Here is a 19,637-nt window from a genome sequence, read left to right on the forward strand (position 1 = left end):
TCCTTGAATTCACAGGATTTTACACCAGTGGAAATAGAACCACACAGAATGCAGTCTATTTCCAACCTGTAGGCGGCAGTAACGAGCCACGGGGCATCCAGTCTGCCGGAAGCCCAGATGAAGAACTCGTAAGCGCACTGACAGCTCACAGTTCACAAACGTCTCGTGATCATCAAGTGGCTGTTTCTGATTGGCCACTGTCTTGAAGGTCCGATTCTCATTGGTCAATTGTCTTGTGTGTGCTTTATGGTTGCAAAACAAGTACGTCATTGGTCGGTTTCACATGTCTGCCGATGTGCCGGGTTTTAGGCAAATATTTCTTTCGCAACACCGCAGCGTGTGCAGGCTGTTTATGTCACTTCCTTACTGCCGGCCGGTCATTAGGGGTTTTGTAACCACGGACAGCTCTTACTCACGCACGGTGCAACTGGAAACGAAGCTAGCTAGCGCCGTATCCATCCGATCCGTCCCCGGCTAACAGAAGCGCAAGGTAGCTAGCAGCTGCTCTGCGGTCCTAGGTTATTCGAATCCAAGTGAGAATGGGTGAAGAAATGGACGACAACTCCATCAACGAGACCAACGGGTCCGCATGTATCAGCAACGCGGAAGTCATAGGCGAAACAGTAGAAAGCGATGTCAAATATTACACGTTAGAGGAAATAAGGGAGCACAACATGAGCAGTGACTCGTGGCTCATCATCCACGATAAAGTATACGACATCACCGGTTTCCTTGAAGAGGTAAGACCCCCTCCTAGCAACTCAACCAGTAATGTCAGCAGTTCACACGATTCTACCTCATTACTGCGTCATTTGACTATTGCCTGGAGATGAGACGTAATCGTTAGCGTCACACGTTTACAGACTGACAGCCACTGTCCAGCATTTAAAGTTCGTCTGTGAAAAAGTCCTGTTCGCCACTTATCCCGGGGTGAATTGAGGTTACGTAAAGCGTCACACGTCTGAAACGCATAGCGACCACACACTAGCTCTCGTGAAGTTAGTCAACGTTAGATAATAACTAGGTAGCAACATAATTATTCATCATATTCATACGCAGGATTTAACGAGATAATAGCTTTTACCTGCAAATTAAACCAGCCGTGAACGTTGCATGTTGGTGATCCTGTTTCATGGATCAAACCTACTTAAGCTAACCCTGGTAACATTGATTTAATAAGTAAGAAGTCTGGTCTGTTTAAATTTTATTGGATGAAATGTTACCAAATCTATACTAATTTGAATTTTTGCATTTTAAACTTTTAAAAGTACGTTTATAGACGTGTAATGCTCAATGTATTGCCCCTCTCAGAGTATCAACAGCATTACATATAATCGGATTGGCACATGTTTAGTTGTGATGTTGTAATGCAGCTTGAATCTTTTCCAGCTGATGTTTTGACCAAAGAACACGTGCTGTATTGTAGATGCTCTGCATGTAGGATCCCTATCTCCAAAGCAAACATTAACTTTAGTTGTAAAATGCTGTGGATATAAAACAGTGCTATACAGGATAATATTAGTAGTTGTATAAACATTATCAATAGGAAAACTATAAATGTGTATCAATATTATGCATTATGCACAGTGGGGATGTATAATACATAACTGATCTACCTCAGATATATAGAACATTTAGCTATATAACAAGTAGTTGTCATTCTCTGTTCATAAAGAAGAGTGAAAAACACAACTTTCACTCCGGAGCAAAAGTCTGTCTTTAAACTTAAAATGAATGAGAGAAGAGAATTTGTGATAAGTACTGAAAACTTTAATCTATATATAACTTTTTGGCCATATTGCTCAGCTGTAGTACAATATTCTACAGTTATTGATGCTCATTGACTGTACGATACCTAAAAAGTGTATAGCGACAGTACCTGAGTAAACCGAAGACAATTTGTTAGTTGGTTTGCTGAGCATGTGATTTCAAGTCTGAAGTGTTTACTGCTTTTAAACTTAATCAAGCATAAACATGAACTGTATGACTGTGAGTGTGGGACAAAAAGGAGAATGAATTAGCTCAACTGTAACCAACTCTATTTCAGCATCCAGGAGGTGAGGAGGTCTTACTGGAACAGGCCGGTTCAGACGCCACAGAAAGCTTCGAGGATGTGGGTCATTCCACAGATGCAAGAGAGATGCTTGAGCAGTACTTGGTCGGGGAGGTTCATTTGGTAAGAATAAATAACTTTGTTTCCTGTCTCAAGTATCTATTAAATGAAGTCAACATAACTGTAAAAACAATGAGTACACGTCTTTGTCGTTGCTAAAATCTACGCTAATCAAGCAGATGCATCCGTTTCACCAGACCTCTCAGAGAAAACGGTGACCATTCCTAACAGGGAAAAGTTGCTTGGGGTCACAAGATGGTTCCATGGAATAATTTGGTTTTTAAATGGTCATTAGCAAATTGTGGGGTTGACGTCAAACCAAACAGAAAACTGGTTTGTATCACTATTCAGACAAAGTCGTCATGTGGCCATTAGTTCTGAACCCACATTTTTGTTGCCTAACTGCTAAAAACTGTAGCCATTTTCAAATAAACTTTTAGGAAATGCCTCTCATAGGTCCCTCAAGTTTTTGATACTTTTAGTTTTTTCCTTTCAGAGGACTCATAACCAGCATGTAAGAGAATGGGGGCCAATTCTGTTTAGTGATGAAACAATAACTGAACTTTTGCACACTAAAGAAAAGCGTTGGATATCATTAGCGTCACGTTGCATATCACAAAGACACGCCCCTAGCTAATATCTTTATGGTCAGACGAACATACATGCCCTCTCGCACACACTCACACTTACATACACATATAATACAGACAGACATCCTCATAGCCTTAAATGATGATGTTTTCTGAAGTCATTTTTTGGTATAATACGTACTCTTTGTGTCCCTATATCTCTACTGCAGTTAAGCAAGGAAACACAAGGGGGAATTTAAGACAGACTTTAACACTGCCCACCAACCCAAGTGATGTTATTACTGTGCAGAGCATTTGTAAAATCTTGAACCTTTTTGTTCACTTCCAGTTAACATAAAGGGAACCATCCTACAGAAAGACAGATAAGAAAACAGAAAATTGTCATATTCATGCAGTATCTTCTCATCTTACTTGGTTGTCTATTTTTGAAACACCCTCAAAGTGTTATGCTGATGTTTTCTTTTCTATTTATAAATGACAAAAATAAATGCCTTTGTTAGGAATTGGCAAAACATAAAACCACAAAACATCCAAATCATCATTATTCATTCTTTGGAAATAACTTCCACAAAGGAATTCATGGTTTGGTTTCCTGTTGCTTTTACCTGCCAACCTTTTTCAATTTGGATTGTCACACTTGGGATATTCATGTGACACTGATTATGATTACGTCACTATCAGCAAGAGGTGTGGTTGTTATAGCCTTGTTCACGTGGTAATTCACCCAAATTCATTTTTGCTGTGGACTATCTGAGAAACGGACTTCATTTCTTTTCCTGTGGATGAGTGTTCGACATCACATGAAAAAATTAATACTAATTTGATAAATGTATTTGTAGGACGACAGGAAAAAGGAGGCGGCTAAGGTAAGACCCTTTGTCTTTTTAACTGTCTCGTTCTAAATGCAGAAAAATCCCTAGAACAGATTTGTAACAACGATATAAAGTTCATGGTTTTGTTCATTTTTTCATTGATTCTTTTCTGCTTCAGGTGGACAATTTCACAAATCCAGGAGAGTCCAGGTGAGACATCATCATGAACAACATGTCACACTCATTGTTTTCAGTTTTCATATTTGTGATGATACGCACCTAATTGTGAACAAGGTTCTCCTGCAATGTTGACCGCTCAGAAAAGATTATATCTGGGTTAAAGTGCGAATTATTTGTTGTAAGTGTATGACACATGACAAAATCACACACAAAACTGAAAGTGTTTTATACGATTTTCACAGATTTCAGTATTATTTACCTTTTTTCTTTTAAATTATTTAAACTTTGAACAAAGAATACATTGAAAAATAGACAAATTTAAAAAAAGGTGATGAACTGTAAATATATATCATAACAACAAAAAAAACAATAATATTTAATATCTTTGCTCAGCAGCTCCTGGACCACGTGGTTGATACCTGCCATTGCTGCAACTGTTGTTGGTGTCATGTATCGCTTCTACATGGTTGAGCACAAGTCCTAAGTGCTGGCATTCTTCTTATCATCTGGAGGCCTTGAAATGTTTGACCAAATCCTCCTCACACCAAACGCAAACAATTAGGACTGTCTGCATCCTCTGCAACAAGAAAAGGAGGCGGAGGGGGCAGTTTGATAAAGTTCCTTTGTCCTTGTCCGTCGACATAGAGTGCACGAAGTAGACAGTTGGGCAGAGGCTTTATTGAATTGTCTGCCTTCAGTCTCTCTTTGTATTTCAGTGTCACTATGCCTGTTGTCATTCATGTTAAATGTTGTCTTTGAGGTTAACTTCATATGCATCCCACTCAGTTTGGTTAGTGTACGGTCATCAGCCGTTTGTCTCCTCAGAGAAAGGTTTCCCTCAACGTGCTCATCACTACAGAGACACGACCTGGAATAACGTTTCAGGTAATGTTAAGTATGCAAAATTATGAAGTCAGGATAAAAGCTCACAGTTAACTTTCTACTTTTTGTTTTTTACACTGAATTGTAACTTCACATGCATTTTCTAAGTTTTAATAAAGTGAGAAATATGACAGCTACCTGACGCTCAAGAAGATTGGTGAATTTATTCCATTCACTTCTTTATTCATTCACAGCTCTGCTCGATTGCATTTGTCAACTGGTTGTAAATGCATTCTTTCCAACTATGTAAAGGCAATGTCAAATCTGTGTGTTTGTTTCTTTTTGAAAAACGCTATAAATTATAATGTATCCGTGATAATTTATGGTAAAATCTTTTCTGACCATTTATTTTCTACAGCTTTTACAAGGATTTTGTTTAAATGTGGAAAATACCTGATCTATAAATTTCTGTAGTATGTACTAATAATAATAATAATATTTTACTATACAGATATAATAGCTGGCAGTGACTGACTTGAGTAAATAATGACAAAAGAAGTGTGTTTGATTGTCCTGTTTTTAAATTAGTTTTTTTTTTTCTCACTATGCTATATGTTATTTAAATGCTTTTTTCTCCAGAAGTTTGTTTCCTTTTAATGCATCTCAATTTACTGTCTTGGGGGAATGGACTTGACTCCTAGCCACTGGGGGGGGTTGAATTATATTGAACGAGGTCCCAGTGTGTTACTTGTTAGACTGCCTGTTGGTTCAGTGGGGACTTGCTAGTTGTCATTGAAGCCATATACGTGTCTTTGAGGCCACAGTTGCAACACATGTTTAACTATTTTAGTTACTCTGCCTTTCTCCATTTTCCAGGTTACTGCTCAAATTGTGGCATTGTTATAGGTTTTGGTTTGGGTAACCATTGCATAGCATTTCTCAGTTTGTCGACATCATTTTTTCAGCTACAAAGACAATAACAATATGACATCCATTCAGCTTACAATTTCTGAATATAACATGCTGCTATTTCTACGTGTGACTTCATTACCTGCAGATGTAATGTGTTGGTTTTTAAATATTTGCCATCATTTCATGTCATTAAAAGTCTCCTTTGAATAAAACCATTAGTTCAGTAAGTACAAGTGACTAATATACTGAGAGAATATATATATATATGAAGTGTTTGCTGAGTTCACTGTCCTGATCCGTTTGTACGTTGGTCAAATACATTGTTGAGACAGTAAAGATGAGTGATAGTGGGTAGAGAGCAAGAAAACCTGTTTGTGTGAAGCTAAAACTATTTATTCTATACAAACAGCCGTTATAGGCCCTAGGCAGAAAGATAAAGGTATAGCATCAACCTTTACAGTCAAGGTGGAAACCTTTGTAATTTCAGTGCCGGAATTAAAGGAATACATATATCTGTTGAATATTTTGATTGAAGAATTCCTGATGAATCAAAAACAGGGTTAAAATTCATTTGTTTGTTCATAAATAAAATAATTTAAATATGAGAGATGGTGGTAAAACAAGGTCTGAAGTGATGGACAACATAATCTAGAAAAAAAAGACTAGTCTCTGCACTTCATACAACCGAGTCTTCTGAACAGAGCAGCAGGTTCTGTCAATTATGAAAGTCAATCATTCACATCTTTAAAGTGACTTAACACAAGTGCATGCAGTAAGTTAAGTCAACAGCTCCAGGAGTCGAGTACTGACAGTGGCGTTTCTACATTAGGGGCACTGCCCCACCAGATGGCGCTGTTGTGCAGAAAGCTCAATACATCTGTACTTTGTGGCAAAATATATTTTAATTTATTTTACATGCAAAGTAGTGTGAAAGTGTGTGTGAATAAACTTGACTCACAAGCATTAAAGTCTTGTTTTGGATTCATTTGATTTGTGTGTGTTTCTGTCTGTGTGCTTGCTCTGTGAAAGGCTTCTCTCTTGTCTCTGCACTGGTGCAAAGGCCCAAGCTTAAGACCGTTGCCATGGAAACACCAATGAGCGTGAACCACACAGGCCGAAGTTAACATTGAGAGGTGGGCGGAGTTGGGGCACATCTGAAAGTGCCCCAACTCCGCCCACGAAATCTGCCTAGCAGCTCGACTCCAGCTCCGAGCCTGTTGCCTGCTCGGCTCCACATGAGCTAACAGGCTAACAGGCTAATCCCTGTGAACACTCCCCGAGGCTGTGGAGAGGCTTCACTCACATATCGGATGAATAACACGGTTTGATCTTCGGGAAAAGTGTTAGAGTTGATGAGTATGTGGCTCCACCACGTAAGATATCTAATGGTGTTTAAAGTTGTTTCACTCGCCAACCCATTTGACTTGGCTACGTAACACAAATTATTAACCGCAGAAACAGATTTACTGTGATCAACTGAAACGTGAGTATTTAAATCTGCATTTTAAGAGCAGTTACATCTCCTAAAGCTCTTTATTCAGAGTATTGATGTTGATGTTAAGCTACGTGTCTGTCTAATCGTTTTACTTTGTTGGAATCATTTTACGTTAATGCATAGGATGTTAATGCAAAGGATGTGAAATGTATATGAAATAGGATTTCTGCTCCCTGCTGGCACTCAAAATGCAGCCCATAGTATATCGTACTGGTCTATATAGGCTTACTGCTTATAATAATCAGCTACCTCTATTTTTGTGACGGTGACATGACATCATGTAAAATTGCCCCACCAGAAATTTCAGGCTAAAACCGCCACTGAGTACTGACGCCTCAGATGTCAACAGCCCCGAAGACTACAGCACTCACACTCATTACTAGTAGTGAACGGAGCTGCTATTACTGTTACAGACTTGTATCCGGTGTGTTCACCACTGTTGGGTTTGTAAATTATTCTTTCAAGATCTGGCTGCATTTGTCTCAGATAATAAGTACAGAAAAAATGACGAGGCATTTGTTCTAGCAAATATCAACCAGTGTGTACAGTAACATCCTCCGTTTCTTTTAAAAATTCATGAAATTCATGAACTCAATAATGGCTGGTGTGGTGCTAATTTTAAAGGAATACAGATATGAACAATGTAACAGCTGGGTTCAACTTCCCTCTGCAGTCCTGCTCTGTCACAGCAGCTGAGGTGAGGTGTTTATTCACATGTTAGGGACCAAACAACATGAGCTCATTTGAAATGACACTAAAACTCTAACTATCTAACACTGCAACCCTGTAATGGTAGGCAACTAATGTAGAAGTGAGTCATCCACTTTTCATGCTTTACAGGGAGGTGAGTGGCACGGGGCATCATGATGGAATAATCCCAATACTCTGGCATCCTTTTGTCGTAAATGTAATCATTGTGCCATTGTGATTCGATGGAAAAAATTGCACTGGAGTAGCCGATAATGCATTTATGTACTTGTACTGTGATTTGTTTTTCTTAGGTAACCTTAGCATAGTGCAATACTGGCACAAACTGAATAATACTTGAATCCTGCGTGTGCCTGCTGTACTCAGCTTTTTTTCCTGTGGAGAGGAGCAGGAAGCTGTGATTGAAATTAAAGCCTTTCCATCTGCAACCTCCACAAGAGCCCTCACACTGCAAAGTGCCTGTGACAAGAGAACAGCAGAAAGCCCAAATCAACACCCATTGATTCATCCTTTTTGATCAGGTGGGACATTTCAAGAACCAGATGCACTCTTGTTACATAAATTGATGAATTGTTGAAAAGGAATAAAGACTCCCATGCTACTTGAATTGGTTTGGTAAATGTCCCAGAACCACAGTTTTAGCAACCGATAAACAACATGGAGCAACCTTGACCAGGAAAGCTGGAGGCAGTGAGAAAAGCAGTAAATACAAATGACTGCACAATCAGACAGAAATGATTATACATGTATTGCTGTTGACAAGGTCTGGTCCTTCTTTGTTATATTAAGTTTAAACACAAGGTGGCACTACAACCTCAACAAGTTACCATGGCAGTTGTTGGCCGGTGAAAAGGGAGAATATAGGCCATATTTAAATGACTAATCTGACGGCTGCACCCACTCTAATATAATCATCACAGCATTCAGTAGAGTTTATCTCCTGGTTTTCATGGGCTCAGAACAGCAGTAAACACAATAAACACAATGCTGCCACACATGCGGTGGAAAGACATTATGCAACCATGAAAAAAACAAAAACCTGCAACATTGTTAGTGGGATGCTGATGAAGACAGTGTGCAATGAGATGGTCTTAAATAATATAAAGACAATTTACTGAACAAACTGTAGATCAGCAAACATTGTTTTCTTCTCCCACTCCCACTGGTTTCGGAAAGTATTGTACAAAAGTCAGGAATATTTTCTTTTCTGAGTTTTTCAACTAAGGAGCATTGTATTGCCACTGGCCATTTTACATTAATGTCAGCCTGTTGTGGCAGCAATTATGACCAGACAGAGTAATAAGCTCTTATGAGAGAGCATATTGTATCTGTGGGAGTATATGAAGCCATCAGATAGACATCGTTCACCATGACTGATTCACTTATTTCTAGCAGCAGTCATCCTCAAGGAGAGCTGGGACTGCTAATGCACAACACTCTTGTGTCCTGGGAGACCTGCTCGGCAAAAATCGCAAACATCTGGGGGGGTGGGGGAAACGCTTGTGGATGCAACGGGAATAAACATGATCTCTGAGTAGCGGTTGGCGATATCGGAAAAGATCCACAGAACACCCTGCAGAGGGAATCCTAAATGGATTTTTTCAGCTTTGACAACAGCCTAAAGGTTCACTTTAGACCCCCCCCCCCCCCCACCCAACTTTCACAACAAAACCTTCCCCAGCTTTCCTTTATTCTGACAGAGAGGGACCCATGACAAATTTAAATCCACTCAAGAAATGTTGTCACAATTTATAAGTCTTGTACACCATCAGTGGTCTTCGCATCATACTACATCAATATGAATGAATAAAATATCCTAAAAATAACTGTACTGTTAATGAATCGTCAAGCACAGACAGCATACGAATATGGGCCATGGGAATGATGCGTCACTTCCGGCCTCCTTGTGGCCTGGAGAAAATGGATTTGAGCCTTAAGTGGCACACTAGCTAAATAAACCTTTTTTGAAGTGTAATTGGTGAATATGCCCCAAATGGCATAAATTCAGGCAATCTTTGGCACCTTAGAGAGGGCCAACATTCGATTTGTGGGCCAAATCTGGGCCAAAACAATTCTCAATGTGGGATGCGTTTAATGGGCTTGTTATCAGAATCTTTTTTAGTTAGCAAACCGTGGTGGAATGACCTCACATGTATGAAGAAAGGGCGTAGGTTTTTGTTTCTGTCGGACCTCATTCTTTGCTAAACACAACACAAACCTAACCTGTGCAGTAGGCTACATAGACCCTGATGTCCTGCTATTGTGAATCCCTCGGCAGCAAGAATACCAGGCACACAATCAATAAAATGTATACACATCCATTATTCAAAAGCTCTGATTATTTTCAGTTAGGTTTTTTTGACTTAATATATCTGTTATCCAACATGGCACTGGTAGGTGGTGATTAGCATAATCTGATTCAAATTATTCATGATAAGATGTTTCATGAGATTTAAGATTCAAGAAACAGACTGTTGTGCAATGACTAATACATCTTATTTTATTTTACTTGGTTACACTCCATATAAGACACAAGAAAATATTACTCCTGCAGATAAAACAATTGTGAACATACAGCATTTTTTTAAAGAGTTTTGCAACATTAAATTATAAACTGCACCAAGAAACTTCTGGCTAAGTTTTTTGGTCATATAATCTCTGAGCCATTTGAATAATACATGGGCAAAAAATTAACTTTAAATTGTTCTCTATACCCCACACAGACACATCGTCTACTATTAATCAACATATGAAACAAACTGAACTGCTATTTCTTCATTAGGCAATCATAAAACCTACAATCCCATTGTGTGTGCTGTCCACTTCCATTTCCAGCAATGGAAACAAAATAATTTATTAATAAGTGGGAAACAAAATCAGCACAAGCATCTACTGGTGCCAGAGGAAGTATCTGTGGTTCTACTTTACATCCAGCCCCAGCTTTTGGTGATAAATGTGCAGCATCCAGAGGCAGGCATGTTCATCAGAAGCAAACCCTATGATTTTGTCCAAAATTCAGTGAAAGTCAGTGAGCAGCTTGATGAGACTGGGGAAAGATCGGTCAGATTTATTATACATGAGGTTTGCAGCAGAGCATTGAAGGCCGGCAGAAAATAATGATTCTTTAATTGCTCTGCAATCACTAATGATACAATCTACAATAGAATAGCTCACTGTAGAATCCACACAGCCCACTTATGAATCCACATTTTAATTCACCAGATCAAGTTTCATCTGGATCTGTAGCAAATTGCACACGCGCATAAAAAGCAGTCCATTAAGAATAGCAGATTTTCCATCAAGATCCACAATTGATTGAGAAATCAACAAAAGCATTGAAAAATACCATATAGTGTACAGCTAGTTTAAAAAAATATATATATTCCCGTACCCGCCCGCTGAATTTTTTTTTTTTTTTAATTCTTCCCTAACCGATTGCACATTCTTCTACCAAGTTGGTGTTAATCCATCCAGTAATTTTACTTTTGCTTCTTTAACTAACAACATGACGACAATTCACAGGCACAATGCTTTATTTTATAAATACATAAACTGATACATTATTTTTTCATTCATTATATTAGGAATTTAGAAAATTAACAAAATATATACATACAAAGATCATCATTTTCCTCTTGTAATTCAGTAACATATTATCTGGTGCTCAACATATTTTCATAACTCATACAGAAGGCATACTTTTCATGATCAGGACACCGAGCTGCAACCTAAAGGCTAAAATAACTTCTATAAAATGGTTTGGAATTTCTGTTCCTTGTGAAAATTCCTAGAAAATTATCAACTCTCTATCAACTTCACATCCATATCAACCTGCACCACTTCAGTAAACTCGGTCCAGACAAGAACGACATGGGCACTGCCAAGCTGAATCCATATTGTGGTAGACAATGCCAGGAGGATGACAGGGATATTAGCTCTAAATAAACAACCATAACCTCAGAACTTATCCAAGTCGTCTCTTGTCAGCACAAATATGGTGACCTTTCTACAGTGTAGCTGCTTAATTACTTTTCTCCTTGCATACACTGAAAGGACATGACTTAAAGGTTAACTTCTCCCAGCTGTAATATGCCAAGGTCTTCAGCACAGTTTGAATTAAAGGGGAGGTAGAAGGCCTCAATCCTTCAAAGTGCTGTAATCAGACGCTGATGTTAGTTCACAAATATCTCGTATGAATGGAAGTCTAAATATCAGTTTATGGTAATGAGCTAATAGACCGACCTCAAATGTTTGAAGTGAAATATGTTGATCTCAGCAACAAGTCAAAAGACGCGGACAACTATAAAAAATAATTCATATTTATCTGTACGCAGAACATGGGGAGGTATTTCTGGGGCAAAGACAAGGTTTGTGGCTAAAACAAGTAAAAGGTGGTTTAAGAGGCCATCTCTGATAGTAAATCAAATCTTGGCAACACTGTGGGCATGAGTAAAAGAAAAAAATCCAATAAACTTATAAACTTAGTAGTTTTTAAATTAAATGTTCCCGTCAAATGAACACTGTTCTTAGACTGAAAACTTATAAAAAATAAAAAAAACAGTTATAACATTTAACAATTATACAAATATCTATATTTATCAAATGAGACTATACAGTGATTATTTCAAATACTTCCAATCATAGCCATTGTATCAATCCATTGACATTGCAATTACCCATGATACCTTCTGTAAGACTATATCAATAACTTGGTGTAAGTTGACCAGCCAGACATGATAAGACGATCATCTGCATCATTTACCATACCAGTGGTGCGGCCATCCTAGGCTAATGACAAGAGGGTGCAGGTGGAGGACACACTGGCAGAGCGTTCATGGACAGAGTTGTTATTATCCATAATCCCTGACACAAACTGTGTCTCAGCGGCGCTGCAGCATCCCAGAGTGTCAGCCAGTTTGGGGCATAGGGCCAGAGTCAGCCTCTGGAGGACGAGGTGGAATTTCCTGCGGAAGCTTCGGTTTATCCAGAAGTAAAAGATGCAGTTGAGGAAGCCGTTGGAGGTTGGCAGCCAGACAACCACAAACTCGACCCACTCCGGTACAGTGCTACCTGTGACTGCTGCGGGGTTAGAAAACATGAGGGGTGAGGTAAGGTGAGTATCTACAACATGGCAACACAAAACAGCAGAACAATGATGTGGTTCACCTTTTGTTGACCTATTTATTTAACAAGTCTCAAGAAAAACTAGGACGGCACTCAGAAGAGCGCCAATCACCGCACAGTCCCCTTAAATCCAATCAAGCTGCAGCAAATTACACACACTCAGATATCAGTTCACTAAATGTGCCTGATTTCTTCCCATCAAGAGCCATTCCTTATTTTCTGAGAAGTCAACAGAGATGTTGCAATGTTCAATAACGTGACAAAAAAAAAATCCTGGATCTGCACCAAAATCTTAGCAGATTTTGTGGTAATCCGTCCAGTGGTTGTTGCGTAATCTTACAAAGAACCAACCAAGCAACATGCATCCAGAAAGGGATGTAAACACATCCTCCCTGGCAGAGGTAAACACAGAACAACCAAGGGTGCAGTATATGATCACACATATAGTTTAATACATCTATAAAACCAAAGATGAAAAGGTCATCAGCACTCACGCAAACACACGAAAAAAACGAGATGTGAGTCTTTCCCCTGAGGGCAATGACATGAAGAAACCATCAATTTAAAATTTATAGTCTCGATCTAAAAGGAGAAAATTATGGATTGGAAGCAGCCACTTCATCGTGTCGTTTGGAAGGCAGCACACTGTGACGTTATAATTAAGAACATCAGCTTCATTCAGGGATTTTCATCCATATCAGATGAATTACAGCGCTTCTCGAAAAAAAAGAGGTCTCAACTCCGAAAAATATTCGGCTGTGACTCCGCTCTCGGTCTCGATTACTGCAGGACCGCTCATGGCTGGTGTAAATGAGAAAAAGTCAAAGGTCTGACTCATAAACACCATCGTGAATCAGGATGGTAATGGCTGACAGTGCATAAATAACTTTAACATAATTTTCTCTCAGAAAAGGCCAAGCTGAAATCCACGGTTATATATTAGTTATATATTAAATGTAAATAAAACACCCATTATTATTTTAGGTTCTCTTCCAACCCTTAAAACCACTAAAGCAAATATTTAAAAACATGTCTCAAAACAGATTAAAGCTAAATTGTGATGACATGTAATTCCCTATATGTACCCAAGTAGCCATGCACAGTTGTTTTATATTCAATTCATTCAGTGGGTCCAGATCAGGAGCTTTGAGGCTAGAAACTTTAACTACCCTGTATAATTAAAAAGCATGGCCACATAAGAAGTCAGTGCCATTTAGTCTAAATATACATAAACAGGAGGAATTAGCAAAATTGTATCTTCTGGTTTACCGGCAATAATATACGACTTTCTCCAGATGGGTCTGAGCTGGTTGATGTAGGAGATGCAACATACATATATTACATCCACTTTCATCCTTTTGAATTAATTATAATGAAATGTTGAGGTTGAATTTCTGGGTCGTAATATGCACTTAATGAAAGTTGAACTAGAGCTAGGCAATATGGCCAAAAAGAACTTCAAGATAAATGTCACATTATCATTTCAGCATAGTTGACTTATTGCTCCATAGTGATGGTCGTGGTTTTAAAACCCTTCTTAGTGAGCGGAGATTGACAATAGCTTGATTAACAGCAAATGTGATGTATAAAGATTATGTGTTATACCTCCTGGACGTCCTGGCACACTATACATAAACACTATATCACTATATACTGGACTTTTGTTGTATTCCTATTTTGATGAAAATGATATTGTGTAATTATTACCTCTGCCATGAGGGTTGGCCTCTGTTTGTTTGTTTGCTGGTTGGTTGGTTTGTCAGCTACTGCAAATCAAACGCTACTTCAGTGGAAATCGGAAAGGAATTTGTTTATCATTTTCTTTAACATTTTCACTGATTTCTTAAGAAATAATTAATGTCAGTTATGTTTAGGGAACCGAAATGTATAAATGTGTGCAATTTGGCGTAGATAGATTGAATCTAAGGGGGCTGTGTTGGGCCTTGGCGGAGGTATGTGCTCCTTTGTGTGCCATTTATAGTTGATATTGTTTTATTGCCCAGTCCTATATTGAACCTTTGTCTTTGTTTTCTCAGTGAAGCTTGGCCATTAGGGTAAATATATAGAGATGAGCCAAAATGTGAAAACTACAGATAAACAAAAAGGATCTAATTGAACTAAACAGGTAAATTAAAAACCTTTAACAAAATGCTAAAAGCCATCTTTATGGATTTAACCTCAATGCATGCATCATCTATGTTTTCCAAGCAACACTGTCATCATGTTTAACACTTAACTGTTCTGTCAGTGCAGCACAGTGACTTATGAGTGATCCGTTTTCAATCTATATACTCTCACATTGTATATATTCGGTTTACACTGTATATTTTATTTCTATCCATTTCTATGTATCCATTTCCTTACGTTCATAATGCACGTTTACTTTTGCTGATGTCGATTTTGACTTCCCTCTTCTGCTGCAGATTTTCCTCAACGAATTAAGGATGATCTTATCTTGTCTGATATTGTGTCATCTTATTTCATTTTTGTCTTATCATATCTCATCTTAAATTACCTTATTGACTTGTCCCATATTTTCGTATCTTGACTTAACTTGTCTAAACCTGTCTTGACTCATCTTATGTCTTGTATTATCTTGTGTAAACTTGACTAGTCTTATCTTGATCAGCTTGACTAGAATCTCTTACATTGACTTGTTATATCTTGACTCGTCTTGACTAGAATATATTGTTTTATCTTGACTTATCTAGTCCAATCTTGACGTGTCTTATCTTGACATATCTTGATCAGCTTGACTAGAAAATCTGGTCTTATTTTGACTTGTATTGTCTTCTCTGGTCTTACCCTGACTGTTCTTACATTGCCTTATCGCATCTCATCAACAGAAAAAGGGATCTATCCATGTGCTTCCAGCTGTCACTCACATCACTGTGATCACAGGTGTAGTCTCATTGCTGGTGCTCACCATTGTAGATCATAACCGCCATGCACGGTGTCCAACAGGCGTAGTAAGCTGCCATCACGGGCACGAGCACCCTGGAGGCCACGTTGTGTCTGCCGCGACGCGCACAGTCGTACTGGCGCAGCCGGAGTCGCTGCATCTTTGCGGCGCACCACACTCTCAGGTTGGCGTACGTCATGACGACGGAGCAGGGGAAGAATATGAAGCAGGTCAAGCTGAGGGAGTAGCCCATGTTGGTGGAGTAGGACGGGTTGCAGACGAGCGAGGCGGCGGAGAAGTGCACCTCGATGATGCTGTCGGGGAAGGTGATGGGGGACAGGAGGCAGGGAGGGAAGCCCCAGGCGAAGGCGATCAGGAGCAGCGTCCTTCTCCGGGTCAGCAGGGTCGAGTACTGCAGCGGGTACAGCACCGCCACATAGCGCTCCAGGCTGATGGTGGCCAGGGTGTACATGCAGGTGGAGTACACGGTGGCGTTGCAGAAGGCCACGAGGTGACAGAGCACGTCGGGCCCCTCGGTGTAGTCCTTCAGCAGACTCACCCACAGGTTCAGGGGCATGATCAGCAGGGCGAACGCAGAGTCCGCCGCGGTGAGGGAGAGCAGCAGGTACCGGGAGTTCCTCGACCACCCGGCCACGGAGGAGGTGATGACCAGGAGAACCGCGACGTTCCCCAGCGTGATCATGACCCCCAGCGCCACGATGATGCTCACCTTGAGGGAGCGGTGGTCCAGCTCCTGCGGCCTCCGGGGGTCCGCGCCGGTCAGGTTGGAGTCATCAGCGGCGGAGAGGTTCAGCGTTGTCCACATGTTTCATGGGTGCGACCGGATCAGAGGTCCCACGAGGAGAACATGGCTGAGGGCCGGCTGACGCGCAGCACATGAGCGGAGGTTCTTCTGGAGAGCAGAGCTGCGGATACTTGTAACCTCTGAACGCACCACCTCACCTGCAACACACACCTGCTGCAATCACTGCGCGTTCACGAGCCCTCCCAAACAATTGGATACATGAGTTGCTATGGCGCTAGACTCTTGGCAAAAGTCAACAGACTATGATGGCCGAAAGAGAAACTTCAACTTAAGAAAACAACTCAAGAAAACATGCAAATAGAAAAAAACACAAATTAAGAAAACAACAAGATACCAACTTCATGACTTTGACGACACCTGCAGTGCAAAAAGACACAACACATCACATTGTTTAGGCATACATTCCATCTATAAAAGTCACTAATTATGTTCATTTTATCTTAATATGATGATACTGGTCTTACTGGTAGGTGCAGAAAGGATCAGTGTGAAGTTTGGTTGGCTAAAAAGGAAAGTGACGTATTCCGTGCTCATTAAGTTACTCCAAAGTATATATGAGATTTCATCAGTTTGAGTTTACCCAATAAATCGATCAATTTCTCCTTCAATGCACTGCTAGCTTGTGAGTATTGTATTTAATAGACAAAATACACAGAAGAATATGAACCTGCACTTTAGGTTTGTAACGAGACACTTGGATTGTGTTTCTGTGTCATTATATCACATTGTGGGGGTCAGGATTTTATTATGTGTTTTCACAAAATCTATATAGTGACCTTTAAAGACACATTAAGTAGGGGTTGGGTAATCTACACCTCAGTTAGAATATGTAGAAGCTGGCCTGTATGCTTCCTGTGGGACTATCTCTTTATTAATTGTAATTATCGAGACAGTTTCAGTCTTCCAGGGCTGTCATGGAATGCAGTACTGTTATCTGACTAATTTATATTAATAAAGGTGCCACGTGAATGTTACTTGTGGCCTCTACAGTGCAGTATCCCCCATGAATATAATTAACCTGACCGGGACATTGTAGGACCGAATGTCATGTGTAGCCTGTTAACGTTTTATTTAAAATGTTTCCAATTCATGCAAAAGAAGGTCGAAAGCCAATGCAAACACCACATGCGACTGTATTCCATTCACAACCGCCCACTCCATTGAACAAGTTTACAGGCTATACCCCACCTTGGCAGGTTTCACCACCAGCAATAACAACGAGTCAGTCAACGATTCATCACTACCAAGAGGGTCCCACTGAAGATGTACGCCCTGTCAGTCCAACCTACTGCAGCCAATCACGCTCCAATTTCCACAATCTCACACCATCAGTGTCAGGCTTTTCCTGCGTCCTCCTGTTTTGGTGACAAGCTTAAGTGTTTCTTTCTGCACGACTGAGTGATAGCTGCCAACCCCCCCACTCCCATTCTGTGAAAACGACATGGCACAAGTTGGAAGAAAATTGCAGGGAAGATTGTCACTGACCTTTTCTAGTCAGGTAAGCATCTGTTTCAGAGGTATTCTTCTGTGTGACAGTCAGCCCATTAAAGAGCACAAACAAACACTCCTCCTGGGGACAGTCACCCACCTCCTGCATCCACAGGGACACTAATACCACCTATGATTTGTTGTATTCCGAGCAGAAAATCAAAGTGTCCTACACATTGCATTTATTACATGAGAAGGAACATTTTACCCCTGGATGTTACTGTAAAGTCAACCTACGACCTTGAAAAATAGTTTTTGTTTAAGATTCAAGAGTTTGTTGTCAATTGCACTTGAGCATATGTTGTGGAGATGAATCAAACATAATTATGTATGTAAATCACCAGAATGAAAACACATGGATTTAAATTGTGCAGAAATGGGTCATTGAACACAAAATTTGGGTAATGCAAGAAATCTTTAACTCAATTATTACCTTTCCCAACACTTTGGCCTCAAAGTTAGCAATCTTATTTCTATCTTAGGAATCCACTGCTTATAATATTAACGTTTTAATAGCAGTGTAGCACTTGTTACTATGTTTAATGGGAGAAACTTTTCCTATACAAAGGTTTCTCTCACACGAAGATAGGAGAAACTGTAAATATACACGTATATACAGTATTGCCCGAAGACACGCAGGTTGTCTGTTCTGCTACCACAGCCGGATCCCCCAGAGGAGAACTGACAGCTATCTGTGTTTGATATATGTGTTTCTCGCTGTCCTAATGAGCAGATTTCTCTCGGTGATGTCTAACACGAAGCCTGGAGGAAGGGATGGACTCAGACTCTTGGGTTAATATTCTCAGTCCCCCTCCCCCAGTTGCACTCCTTCATGTTCATTGCACAGTCAATTGCATGCTCCTTATCCAAATCTTTTTCATATTGAAAGGATCTGGAGGCACCAGACAGTCACGCACAAATGGTATATGGTAGCTTACTTCTTCTCCTAACAAGAGGCAAATACCCAGTGGCGGTACACATCCTCGGTCTCATATGTTACACCCTTGCTGTGTTTTATTTTAAGTTTTGATATCCATAAGAAGATAGATTTGGGGTTTTAAGAACCAAAAACCAGCTCAGTGTAGTTTTACATCTGATTTCTCACATCTCTCTCTGAAGGTCGAACAAGAATAGCTCTATAAGCAAATCAGAAGAGAGGCCGACTGTTTTCTGAGTGTTGCATGGCCAACCACAGGTAAAGAATTGCAGCCTCTAGCTTGATAAAACTCACCAGTACATGCTAATGGTGATTGGTCAGTGATAAAACGTGTCAACCATCAAGGGTTTTTCCAAATCAGGGGCCATAAAGGGGCCAACATTTACACAGACAATTACATTTCCAACATCTATGCACAATTCCTGATTCAGGAAGATGCACATTTAAGTCATTTTGTGTTTACTCTTAGCACTATAGATTTGAGCAAAGATGCACATCATTGAAAACATTTAGAAAATTGTCATGTTTGTATTATCAGTAAATCACTTTTTTTTACCCCTGAGGGGACAGGAGTAATTCAGGGTCCAGTCAGATTTCAGCTGTGCCCCCCTTGCCCAGCCCCTGGATGTGCCAAGCACAAGGTCTGGTGAAAACCATTCCATCATCTTTACAGTGTGTAGACCTGTGATGTTGCACCAACCAGGTCCATACAGGAGCGGTGGAGCTCG

General features: G+C 40.0%; 2 protein-coding genes across 3 annotated transcripts; one reads left to right on the forward strand and one right to left on the reverse strand.

Moving 5' to 3' along the window:
- The first annotated feature begins 242 nt into the window (after positions 1 to 242).
- On the forward strand, positions 243 to 5,656 carry LOC133951703 (cytochrome b5). Of its 2 annotated transcripts, none has more exons than XM_062385819.1 (5): positions 243 to 740; positions 2,048 to 2,176; positions 3,543 to 3,569; positions 3,694 to 3,725; positions 4,089 to 5,656. In XM_062385819.1, the coding sequence occupies exons 1-5, from the start codon at positions 540 to 542 to the stop codon at positions 4,177 to 4,179; spliced, it is 480 nt and encodes a 159-aa protein (XP_062241803.1). In that variant the 5' UTR covers positions 243 to 539; the 3' UTR covers positions 4,180 to 5,656. The 2 variants fall into 2 exon arrangements, with proteins under 2 accessions (XP_062241803.1, XP_062241813.1); XM_062385829.1 differs by having other exon boundaries at positions 244 to 740; positions 4,092 to 5,656.
- Positions 5,657 to 12,377: 6,721 nt separating this feature from the next.
- On the reverse strand, positions 12,378 to 17,382 carry zgc:162592 (uncharacterized protein LOC561993 homolog). Its single transcript, XM_062385841.1, has 2 exons — positions 15,683 to 17,382; positions 12,378 to 12,711 (listed from the first exon to the last, which is right to left on the reverse strand). The coding sequence occupies exons 1-2, from the start codon at positions 16,482 to 16,484 to the stop codon at positions 12,416 to 12,418; spliced, it is 1,098 nt and encodes a 365-aa protein (XP_062241825.1). The 5' UTR covers positions 16,485 to 17,382; the 3' UTR covers positions 12,378 to 12,415.
- Positions 17,383 to 19,637: the final 2,255 nt, after the last annotated feature.

This window comes from Platichthys flesus, chromosome 1 (assembly GCF_949316205.1).
Source record: "Platichthys flesus chromosome 1, fPlaFle2.1, whole genome shotgun sequence".
Classification (NCBI taxonomy): domain Eukaryota; kingdom Metazoa; phylum Chordata; class Actinopteri; order Pleuronectiformes; family Pleuronectidae; genus Platichthys; species Platichthys flesus.

Excerpts from the sequence above, each read along its gene's own strand:
- LOC133951703 (XM_062385819.1), top strand. The coding sequence starts at position 540 with ATGGGTGAAGAAATGGACGACAACTCCATCAACGAGACCAACGGGTCC. Across the intron at positions 741-2,047 it reads TCACCGGTTTCCTTGAAGAG|CATCCAGGAGGTGAGGAGGT; the intron begins GTAAGACCCCCT and ends ACTCTATTTCAG. Across the intron at positions 3,726-4,088 it reads ACAAATCCAGGAGAGTCCAG|CAGCTCCTGGACCACGTGGT; the intron begins GTGAGACATCAT and ends ATCTTTGCTCAG.
- zgc:162592 (XM_062385841.1), bottom strand. The coding sequence starts at position 16,484 with ATGTGGACAACGCTGAACCTCTCCGCCGCTGATGACTCCAACCTGACC. Across the intron at positions 12,712-15,682 it reads GGCGGTTATGATCTACAATG|CAGTCACAGGTAGCACTGTA; the intron begins GTGAGCACCAGC and ends CTAACCCCGCAG.